General features: G+C 46.4%; 1 protein-coding gene across 5 annotated transcripts in view; it reads right to left on the bottom strand.

Annotated features, from left to right (window-relative positions):
- The window catches only part of CRHR2 (corticotropin releasing hormone receptor 2), a 202,056-nt gene that overhangs the window by 38,240 nt on the left and 151,483 nt on the right, over positions 1-12,333 (bottom strand). For all 5 annotated transcript variants that reach the window (XM_083704265.1, XM_083704266.1, XM_083704268.1 and 2 more), the window contains 4 exons: positions 10,422-10,539; positions 4,267-4,420; positions 2,744-2,804; positions 2,029-2,101 (listed from right to left, as the gene is read on the bottom strand). In XM_083704265.1, coding sequence (XP_083560391.1) covers positions 2,029-2,101; positions 2,744-2,804; positions 4,267-4,420; positions 10,422-10,539 — 406 coding nt within the window. The remainder of the gene's footprint in view (positions 1-2,028; positions 2,102-2,743; positions 2,805-4,266; positions 4,421-10,421; positions 10,540-12,333) is intronic.

Raw genomic sequence — 12,333 nt, 5'->3', positions numbered from 1 at the left:
GGGAGCGCCTCTTATTTCCATACCGTTCGCCTCACCTGCAGCGTAAGGATAATCTCACAACTTGCCTTACGGAAGCACATAACATCAAGTCAAACACTCAACTGGAAAATTGCCTTTTGTGCCAAAGAGAGGCATAGCATAGAGGCAGGGGGACCTCAAAGGCCCTCTAGTCCAAATCTAAGAAATCTGCTGTATAGCATCCCGGATAGGTGACCATCCAGCCCCTGCTTTAAAACCTCTAGCAGTCTGTTCCACTGTCAGTGAAACTGAAAATGGCAGCAAAGGAAGGCGCAGGTTGATTCTGTGTCCAGGGCGGCTGTTTATCAGCTCCATCTGGTATGCAGGATGAGACCCTACCTGCCTGTGGACTGTCTTGCCAGAGTGGTGCATGTTGGGATACTGCCAGGGAGACAAAGGCCATCATGCCCCATGCCGTCTCCGGACGATCCAGCGATCTCTCGTAGAAACGCAGTGTCAGTTAATTAGCGACATGAGCCCCAGAAATAACTTCCCACATTCCAGAGCTCTTGCACGCTCTATCAGCAGATAATGCACAGCGAAAGATGCACGCAGGAGAGCATTATTTACAATTTTATTCAGCGTTGGTCAGAACAAAGAAAACATGACTGCCTGCGTTGATGTCTCAGGCACAGAGAGAAAACGAAAGCAATAACAAAACAGAAACATCCTGTGAACAGGAAATACGTAGGCTGTGACTCACAACAGCCTGTCCCCTTTTAAGGTGGAACGGAATATCCTAACAGTGCATGCTCTGGTTATCTCCCGCTTTGACTACTCCAATGCGCTCTACGTGGGGCTACCTTTGAAGGTGACCCGGAAACTGCAATTAATCCAGAATGCGGCAGGTAGACTGGTGACTGGGGGCGGCCGCTAAGACTGGTCCTGAGAGATCTACATTGGCTCCCAGTACATTTCTGAGCACAATTCAAAGTGTTGGTGCTGACCTTTAAAGCCCTAAATGGCGTCGGTCCTGTATACCTGAAGGAGTGTCTCCTCCCCCATCGTTCAGCCTGGACACTGAGGTCCAGCTCCAAGGGCCTTCTGGTGGTTCCCTCATTCTGAGAAGTGAGGTTACAGGGAACCAGACAGAGGGCCTTCTCGGTAGTGGCGCCCACCCTGTGGAACGCCCTCCCTTCAGACATGAAGGAAATAAGCCTATCCTATTTTTAAAAGACATCTGAAGGCAGCCCTGTTTAAGGAAGTTTTTAATATTTAATGCTGTATTGTTTTTAACACTTGATTGGAAGCCGCCCAGAGTGGCTGGGGAAACTCAGCCAGATGGGTGGGGTATAAATAAATAAATTATTATTATTATTATTATTATTATTATTATTATTATTATTATTATAATTGAAGACATCAGCAAGCAAAACAATAGCAGATTGATAATGCAGAGGGTTTTCTTGCTGGTAGCGCCCTCCCTGTGGAAGGCCTTTTCCTGTGTTTTTATATTTTGCTGGAAGCTGCCCAGAGTGGCTTCAAAAACCTACCCAGATGGGTGGGGTATAAATAATAAAATTATTGTTGTTGCTGTTGTTGTTATTATTCTGTGGTCTAAACCACAGAGCCTAGGACTTGCCGATCAGAAGGTTGGCAGTTCGAATCCCTGTAACGGGGTGAGCTCCCCTTGCTCGATCCCTGCTCCTGCCAACCTAGCAGTTCGAAAGCATGTCAAAGTGCAAGTAGATAAGTAGGTACCACTCCGGCGGGAAGGTAAACGGTGTTTCCGTGCGCTGCTCTGGTTTGCCAGAAGCGGCTTAGTCATGCTGGCCACATGACCTGAAAGTTGTCTGCGGACAAATGTCAGCTCCCTCAGCCAGTAAAGCGAGATGAGCGCCGCAACCCCAGAGTTGTCCGCGACAGGACTTAACAGTCAGGGGTCCCTTTACCTTTACCACCCTGTAAACATGGTCAGGTCACATGAAAACCTTAAATCCAGGTAGAAATTGAGACAGGTGGAATTTTGCATATTTCCGAGGATGCTTCCAATGCCATTTTTTTTCTTACCAGCAAGACAAGAATCACTGGTCCTTGGTAGATGTAGTCTATATACTTCCCCGATTCCTTTCCAAACCAGCACCTGCAAACAGAACATCATTTCTTAAGCTCGTGCAAATCCCACCTATCAACTAAACTAGACTAAGGCTGGCTTGGATCTTGAAGGATTGCACACAACTATGGCTTCTGAAACGCCATTTCGTTTTTCAGCACAATAGCGCATGGGAAAGGAAACGGGTGAATCTGGTGTGTGTCCCCATCACATGCACTCCCTTTCGACAAAGACTGTAATGGCAGATTACAAGTTCCAAACAGCCCTTGCGATGTGCATACATGGTCAAATGTCTGAGGTGTACCTCCTCACTTTCAAGTCTGCTGTGGAAATGAGGAGATATTTTCTTCCTTCAGAGTTTACAGATGATCTCACATGTCATCCAATTAACAAGCGTTTGGCTGGTTCTTAGCAAAAGGATGAGGTGAGGAATCAGGAAGAAATGGCCTTCAAAGGGCTGTCAGGTCCTTGAAAATTTGTGGCGACTCCCTTCCTTCAAAGCACCCAGCTCTGAAAACTGACAGATAGAATCCTGTCCATCCTAATGTCATGGCAATTTTCACTTTCCATTGTCCCTGGTTAGAGCGCATGCACACAGACGCTGGCACCTGCTAAGGAGCATTTTGACTCATCTGCTCAGTCATGAGAAATGGATGAAAAGGTTGTACTCACTGCTCGTTTTCATAATGCAGCTTGCAAACAGCCCAGGCAATAATAATTGGACAAGGAATACCTGCAAAAGCAGTGGGGCAGGGGGGGAAAGAGAGTTTGTCCAGGTAGCTTTGACAAATTCTCTCTGCAGTTGTACAGCCCCCTTTGCCTTCTCTCTGCAGTTGTACAGCCCCCTTTGCACACACCCACAAACCCCATGGTCACCTTCACCCCCTTTCGTACCTACCATAGCTGTCAACTTACAGATTTGAAAATAAGGGACCAGCAGCCTCAAAAATAAGGGATCAGCAGCCAAAATAAAGGATTTTGCTTAGCTTATACAGAAATCCCGCACTGATGGAGCCATGCTGCTTTTGCTGCAACTATGTTTTGCAGGGGGGTTGGACTAGATGATCCTAAGGGTCTACAACTCTGACCAAAGAAGAGTGGCAGACAAAACTGATGAACGACGTCGAGATGGCAAAGCTTACAGGCAGAATTAGAAACCAGGAAGAGGACCTCTTTAATAAAGAATGGGGAAAGTTTATAATTTAGTTGAAAAGCTATTTTAAAGAGTTTACATACATTGGTAGGATTGACAGAAAACTTGTAAAAATGTGAACTATGGATGGACAAATGATTTATAAAAATAGAGTTATGAAAGGGATGCAGAGCGGGAAATCACTACATTAAGATGCTGCACTGGTTGGAGGGAATGCTAAGCAGCATGTCGGGGCTGCCGTTGTCCTGGTGCGAGGAGTTCCATCGGCCCTTCCCCTCCTGAGAGAGGGAGGGAAGGACACAGACTCTCGCCCACGCCGCTCACGAACCTGGCATGAGGCGTTTGTGGCTCTGCCGCGGCCGCTGAAGCACCGCCCTTCTGCGTCCCTCCCTATCCCCTCCTCTTCCTCCTCCCTCAGGCCGCCTCCTCAGCCGCCTCTGGCTTCCTCTGGCAGCGTGGCGGAAGTCTCGCAAGAGAGGGGCTGTCTGCCCACCCGCCACTACCCATTCCTCTGGCAGCGTGGCGGAAGTCTCGCAAGAGAGGGGCTGTCTGCCCACCCGCCACTACCCATCTCCTCACAACATGCCCCTGAAGGGGAAAAGGGAGAGACGGAGACATGGCAGCTCGTGCGTGCACGCTCTCTCGTGGCAGAAGACCCCGAGCCGCTGCTTCCCTCCCGAGCCGGGCGAGCATGAAACCCAGGAAATTTAAGGGACATCATCAATAAGGGACAGCAGCGGGACACGGAGCTGCGATAAGGGAGTTTCCCGCCAAATAAGGGACGGTTGACCGCTATGGTACCTACTCTTTCTCCCAGCCACAAATGCCCACTTGACCGCTTTGACTGGCAGACTTGGCACTGCTACTGCTGCCCCATAATATCTGTTCTGCATTTGTAAGGACTTGATTTTTTTTTTTTTAGCGTGGCAGCACCCACACTTTCGACCTCCCTGCCTATTGATATCAGGCAGGTGGCTCTTCTCTGCGAGACCTAAAAACTTTTTGTTTGTTTGTTTAGACAAGCCTACGGCGTGTTACTTACACCATCCGATGAAGAGGAAAACCCACTTCCTCAGCTTGTCTGTCGAGTAGGTCATGACGATGGCCGTGTGCAGATAGCAGCCTTCCACGAACATCCAAAAGAAATTGGTCACCACAAAGTAGTTGAAGATGGCTGTGATGCACCGGCACCACAACTAGAAGGGGAAGCAGAAGGGAAGCATAGGTGAGGCCTACAGGGCAGGTGAACACTTCTTTGTTAAGTTTAATTGGCTTAATTGACACTGAAGTGGGAATGGCTATGTGTATTCATGAAAGCTTTAACATGGGGATTTTCCATGGGGCTATATTGATGGCAAGAATAGGACTCTGAACTCTAACTGAGTCGATAATGAACTATGGTTGTTTTCTGCTAGCTAACACAGGAGTGTTTAACCTTAGACCACGTGAGAGGTATTGAATTGCAAATCTGCTGTCTTGGAAGGGTGGCATCTGCCATTTTTTTGTTCCCAGACTCTGTGAGATGTAAATGAATCTATCCAGGTAAACAGCCTAAAACAGGATGCCGGTTGGAATGCAGGCTATGGGGAGAAACAGACCTCTGCTTCTAGGTCTGTTGGAATTATTTCATATTTTGTCAGGTACTTGGAGCCTATGCCTTGGACTGGCGTATGTCTTATGGAACTGTTTGGATGTATCATTTGATGTTTCTGTTATGTTATGAAGAAAGTTCTGCGAGGAAAGTTTTTAATTAAACTTATGGGCCTTGGCAATGTTTTTATTTCAGAAGGAGTCAGTTTTTATGCACCCAGTTGCTTCAAACTGTGCAATATTAATATCTGCAATATTCCTGACCTGCTGGGATAATTCAGCCTAAACAAGACTTTTTATTGTGCGCCCGCAATATACAAGTGAAAATAATTGCAGAAATGTATTTTGCATTTTTCACATTGACATGTCCTTCAATGATCACAACAACCTTGTAAGGTAGGCTAGATTGAGAGATCCATGATAGACTTCATGTTTAGACCTCATGTTTAGCCTGGAGAAGAGGAGGTTAAGGGGTGATATGATAGCCATGTTCAAATATATAAAAGGATGTCACATAGAGGAGGGAGAAAGGTTGTTTTCTGCTGCTCCAGAGAAGCGGACACGGAGCAATGGATCCAAACTACAAGAAAGAAGATTCCACCTAAGCATTAGGAAGAACTTCCTGACAGTAAGAGCTGTTCGACAGTGGAATTTGCTGCCAAGGAGTGTGGTGGAGTCTCCTTCTTTGGAGGTCTTTAAGCAGAGGCTTGACAACCATATGTCAGGAGTGCTCTGATGGTGTTTCCTGCTTGGCAGGGGGTTGGACTCGATGGCCCTTGTGGTCTCTTCCAACTCTATGATTCTATGATTCTAAGACTTAGGGTAGGGTTTGTTTGTTTTTTTGGCTGAGCAGGGTCTGCCAGGTCTCATCCATATATACCAGGCATAGTCAAACTCGGCCCTCCACATGTTTTTTGGGACTACAATTCCCATCATCCCTGACCACTGGTCCTGTTAGCTAGGGGTCATGGGAGTTGTAGTCCCAAAACATCTGGAGGGCCGAGATTGCCTATGCCTGATATATACCTTCAGGGAAGCGCCACTGAAAGCAATGGAACTTTCTTATGAGTAGACATATAGGATTGCCCTATTTATCATGGTGTGAGGCACTAGGTTTTTGAGAATGTACTGATTCCCTGCTCCCTAACAAATGGAAATAATATCCACCCAGCCCTTTGTCTGTTGGGAATCAGCAGGTATTGCTCACAACATTGGAGCAGATTTTTCCATCCGAAGGGACTAGGAATGCTATACTGTGTTAGATGGGCCCAGGGTCTGAAATGTTATAGGGCAACAGCCTAGGCTCCTATATCTGAATGACTCTATTTGAAAAAGAATTAATTAAAAATACATTATTATTATTATTATTAAAAAGTTTCCGCTTCAGAAAATGAAGAAAATGGCTTAATTCCCTCCAGACTCGCAAGCTCACAGCTCACGAAGCATGTGATTAGACATACCATTCCTTAAACAGGTACTAATCAATTCTCCTTTTTGGAGAGACATAAAATTATACAGCCAGCTGATTAAGCTGAGCTAAAAGAGAGGCCTTGTCTTGTCTCCCTGAGGAACCCGAACTCTGGGCTTCATTTGCACAAAACACGAAAGATTTTCATGCGGGGGGGGGGGGATAAGTGAGGGTAGCCCACCCTCCCTCTCTCGCCTATGCAATTAATAGGCAAAGATGAGCTTCTGGTGATCAGTAGGTAAGTTCATTTTCATTCTCAATTTACCTGGAACTCATTTAAGAGGCAAATAAATTGCTTGGGGGAATCAGGTCAATGACCCATCTTAGTCCAGCATCCTAGCTATATTCCGATGGGCTTTGACACCATCTGCACTACGTACTGGATAGCTCAGTTGGTTAGAGTGTGGTGCTGATAACACCAAGGTTGCAGGTTCGATTCCCTTAAGGGCCAGCTGCATATTCTTGGGTTGGACTAGATGATCCTCATGGTCCCCTCATGAAAATCTTTCCCCTGCAGAGCTGTTCTATGATTCAAAGCACTAGGACGCCACTTTATGCAGTCTGGCTTACACCAAGCTGTGGTTTGTTAATAATAATAATAATAATAATAATAATAATAATTTATACCTCGCCCTCGCCAATTTAAAATGCAGCCTCATTTTAAAAGTAGCCCATAAATCAAGACCATAAGGGGAGGGAGACAAAGGCCAGGCGGAACAGCTCTGTCTTGCAGGCCCTGCGGAAAGATGTCAAGTCCCGCAGGGCCCTAGTCTCTTGTGACAGAGCATTCCACCAAGTCGGGGCCAGTACTAAAAAGGTCCTGGCCCTAGTTGAGACCAACCTAACCACTTTGAGACCTGGGGCCTCCAAAATGTTGTCATTTGTGGACCTTAAGGTCCTCTGTGGGGCATACCAGGAGAGGCGGTCCTGTACGTACGAGGGTCCTAGGGTGCTGACAGCTGGTAGGAGAGACCCCTCACAGAGCTACAATTCCCAGAGTCCCCCGGGAAGAGGGATTTGTTGTTAAACAACTCTGGGAACTGTAGTTCTGTGAGGGGGATGAGGGTGGTGGTCTCTCTTAACAACTCTCAGCCCCTCTGAGAAACCACATCTCCCAGGAGTCTTTGCGAGTGGGGGCGGGGGAAGCCCGGACTGGCTCAGAATATTTGCCGGAGGGACATTGTCCAGGATAATGAAAGAAAAGGAGAGATGAGATAAGGCAGATTGAAAACCATAATTCTGAGGCGTTGACAAGGAGGGGCTATAATTCGGTCTGGCACAATCCTATTATTTAGGACTGAGCCCTGTCTAAGAGGCAAGGATTATTTATAAGAATGATCTTTTCTGGGGGGGGGGGGAGATTAATGGATTGAATTTGTTTCCCCTTCCTTCTTCTCAAGGTGCCATCAAGACCTGGGTGAGGTGTAGCATCATAAATCACTTTAAAGTTCTTGTAAGGATCAGACTACTGGGGGGAGAGAAAAAAATGAGTGCATATAGCAGGGTCTAAAACTCTGGGAATAAAATGCACCTGTGTGTGTGTGTGTGTGTGTGTGTATTCAGTACATATAAAACAAGCGGGGTCTGCAACAAAATGTTGCAGTGCAGAGTACTTCTGCTTAGAGTGCCAGCCAGCCAGCCAGCCTTTCCTAGGATAGTCCATTCCATTCCTGCTATGTATCTGAGTCCCTCCATAGCTCAGCGGCCATAGCCTGGCAGCAGAGGACGTATCCTACATGCAGAAGTTCCAGCTTCAGTCCCCTGCATCTCTGGGCAGGGATGGGAGAGACTCCTTCTGAATCTACGGAGAGCTGCTGTCAGTCAGTGTAAACAATACTGAGCTCAATAGACCAAAGGTCTGTATCAGTATAAGGCAGGCATAGGCAAACTGAGCCCTCCAGATATTTTGGGACTACAACTCCCATCATCCCTGACCACTGACCCTGTTAGCTAGGGATGATGGGAGTTGTAGTCCCAAAACATCTGGAGGGCCGAGTTTGCCTATGCCGGGTATAAGGTTGCTTCCTAGGTAAGCCGCAGTGTCTGGACTCAACCTTAAGGGTAGCCACATGTGGAACGCATTACGGCAAGCCAATCTTGACGTTGACAATGCACAGATCACTGTGGTCAGGTCATCTCTGTCCAAAAACAGAAGCTGGAAGATGGTACGCAAAACTGCTGTGACCACTTAAGCTGAGACCCTACCTGCCTGCAGACTGTCTTGCCAGAGTGGTGCATGCTCTGGTTATCTCCCGCTTGGACTACTGCAACGCGCTCTGCGTGGGGCTACCTTTGAAGGTGACTCGGAAACTACAACTAATCCAGAATGCAGCAGCTAGACTGGTGACAGGGAGCGGCCGCCGAGACCATATAACACCGGTCTTGAAAGACCTATATTGGCTCCCAGTACGTTTCCGAGCACAATTCAAAGTGTTGGTGCTGACCTTTAAAGCCCTAAACGGCCTCAGTCCAGTATACCTGAAGGAGCGTCTCCATCCCCATCGTTCAGCCCAGACACTGAGGTCCAGCTCCGAGGGCCTTCTGGAGGTTCCCTCATTGCGAGAAGGGAGGTTACAGGGAACCAGGCAGAGGGCCTTCTCGGTAGTGGCGCCCGTCCTATGGAATGCCCTCCCATCAGATGTCAAGGAAATAAACCACTATCTGACTTTTAGAAGACATCTGAAGGCAGTCCTGTTTAGGGAAGTTTTTAATGTTTGATGTTTTATCATGTTTTTGATATTCTGTGGGAGCCGCCCAGAGTGGCTGGGGAAACCCGGCCAGACAGGCGGAATATAAAAATATTATTATTATGACAACAAGGGACCCAGGTGTACCCCCAAATGTCACACCAGCTGTGTAAAGGTGAGCACTACGCTGTCTCAAACAGCCACCCTACTTGGCTGGGGAAGGCTTCATGGAACCATAATACTGTAGAGATGGAAGGGGTCGTGATGCCCATCTAGTTCAAACCCCTGCAATGCCCAACGTGGTACTCAAACCCACCACCCTCAGATTAAAAGTCTCACGGTCTACCAACTGAGCTATCCCAGCTGAAGACCTCGGAACCACCTGCCCACAAGGCTTTTGTCTTGCCAGCATTCAACTACCGGATCCTCATCCAGCCTCCCACTTTGAATTCTCTGTGCCTGAACGCATCAGTTTCCCTGCTTCTCTTCAGCACGGATCGTTTCAGAATGAGTTTTCAGCACCCTTGCATCATGAGCGCTCCAGCCCGTCCAGCTTACAAGCATCCCTCTGGGCCAACCAGGTGGCAGGGCTGTGCAGGAGACCACGTGGTACCCACCTCCCACCCTCTTGCAGACTAGAGCATCACCCGGCCCCCCAAAAGTCAGCCTGGAACACTGTAACCCAGGATAGCAAACACAGCCCTCTAACGCAGGAAGGAAATATATAAATAAATAAATATATTTTTATTTATACCCTGCCCTTCCCAGCTATGCAGGAAGGAAATATATAAATAAATAAATATATTTTTATTTATACCCCGCCCTTCCCAGTTCAGAAAACCGGGCTCAGGGCGGCTAACAACCAATTTAAAACATTTAATTGATGCAACAAAAAACAGCATAACATACAGTATAAAACGTGAATAACAATAAATTCAAAATTCAGAAATCAATTTGGGGGGGAAATCCATCCAATAAACATTAGGTAGTCACCAGGGCTAGCTGGCTAAATGAGTCCTATTTAGGCCAGCGAGGAGACCAGGGGAGAATTAGCTGTGGGATCCCAGAGCGGGTAATCTTCATAAAGAGGGGAGGGGGAGGGAAAGAAGGGGAATAAAAGATCAGGCTAAGTTCAAATTGAAAGCCAGGCGGAATAGCTCTGTCTTACAGGCCCTGAGAAAGGAAGTTGAATCCTGCAGGACCCTGCTCTCATGGGACAGCATTCCACCAGGTCGGAGCCATCACTGAGAAGGCCTTGGCCCTGGTGGAGGATAATCTGACTTCCTTAGGGCCTGGGACCTCTAAACTATGATTATTCATGGACCTTAAGGTCCTCTGTGGGGCAAACCAGGAGATGCTTTTCCATTTCTACTGCTTTGGTTGGTCTGCAATCCCTGCATTGCCAACTGCAAGATGCTTAATTCTATGATGATGATGATGATGATTTAGTACCTCATTGTTTTCGTGGATGTCGTGATCTATCATCTGCAGCAAGAACCACATCACATTCCTCAGGATGAAGGTGGTGATCAGATTCCAGTGGATAATATTCCGAAGGCATCGGATGCTCCTAAAGAGGCAAAGGCCAGAAGAAATTTAAAGAATATTTAGCTAAATATTGTGATATGACATAATTAGAAAATTCTTGGAAGTAACAAATAGGCTTAGGGGCAGAAAAAGAATAGGTGGTAGTAGATATTAAGGATTAGAATATTAATAAGACTGCAGAATTTTCACACTCCCCCCCCCTGCATTCCTATGTCAAGATTTGGGGGGAAAAATTAGACTGGGATCCGCTGGATCAGAGCGATTTGCAGCAGCTCAGCAAGGATTCCGACTCTTTCCTTCTTCTAAATTCTGCTGGCAGAGTGGCGTTCTCAACAGACACTGGGACTGAGGCTTCATTTCCAAGATTCATGGGTTTTCGGCAAATCATTTTGACTGGGGGCCAAATTCCATCTCTCTGGTGGAAATGGTCTACAGAGCACCCGTTCCTGGTTGGAGATCAGAGCTGGATTTAGGTTTGATGCGGCCCTAAGCTACTGAAGGTAATGGGGCCCTTTATAAGTCCAGCTGACCTTTGTCAACAACAAATTGCTGCTGTTTTTTGTGTTGAATATATGCTATATGGTCGTTTATGGCACCCATAGGTATCTAAAGCCATTTGCACATAACAAAATATGCATTTTATCAAAGTAATTGTTACAATCAGTCCATGCAGAATGTAGGCACCCTGTATATAGAAATGAGCAAACCAGTGATATTTTAGGGAGCAGGCTAGCATGCAGGGGCCATTACTTACATCATAGGAGCCTACACAACACAAAACACTGTTGCTGTAGGTAGGTTTTATTTTATTTTTATCTTATATTTTGGAAATGTACATCCAGTTTTTCCCCCTTTAATTTTTTTGCCCCCCCCCCAAGAGAGTGGGACTGTAAGCTATAGCTTGTTTAGCTTATACAGTGGTACCTCGCAAGACGAATGCCTCGTAAGACGAAAAACTCGCAAAACGAAAGAGTTTTTCGTTTTTTGAGTTGCTTTGCAAGATGGATTTCCCTATGGGCTTGCTTCGCAAGACGGAAACGTCTTGCAAGTTTGTTTCCTTTGTCTTGCAAGTTTCTTTTCTTTTTCTTAAAACCGTGCATTCACTTCGAGGAGCAACTCATAGCATGCAGTGTGGTAGCCTTTTTTGAGGTTTTTGAAGACTTTGCTATTTTTGAAGCTTTTCCAAAGTCCGTGCTTCGCAAGACGAAAAAATCGCAAGACGAAAAAACTCACGGAACGAATTAATTTCGTATTGCGAGGCACCACTATACATAAATCCGACACTGTTGGAGATACTGGGAGTAGGACTTGACTGCCATGTCTCATCATTGCAAGGATTTCCACTTGCACAACCGGATTTTACCTTCCCTCCCTGTGCATGCCCCACACCCTCCCCAAATCTGTCCCAGAGGGTTCAGGAAACCCCTAGATCAGATCTGAGGGGGGCATAGGAGAAAGGAGGGGGGAGAACATTCCACAGTGGAAGGAACAAGAGACATATTGAGGGAGAAAGTCGAACCGACCCAATTCACAGTTTCTGAAACACTGTAAGAACTGAAACACAGCTATTCCGGGCAATTCCCACATCTCCGAATTTTGCAATGCAGTTTTCCAGCCAAATTTTTTTCTTTAAAAGCACATCTTTTTAAATTGAACATTAAAGTGAACATTTTGGTGAAAATAACATATGAAATGCATTAGGTTGGCGGGAACTGCTTTGCAATAATGTGCACCTGATGCAAAATTTCATACACATTGCAAAATCTGCATGTGCCTATTAGGAGGAATGTGCATTAAAATGCTGCTGAGTTTTCAT

The sequence above is a fragment of the Podarcis gaigeae genome (genome assembly GCF_964106915.1).
Source record: "Podarcis gaigeae genome assembly, chromosome: 12".
Lineage (NCBI taxonomy): Eukaryota > Metazoa > Chordata > Lepidosauria > Squamata > Lacertidae > Podarcis > Podarcis gaigeae.
This window is presented reverse-complemented; position numbering and strand designations above follow the sequence as displayed.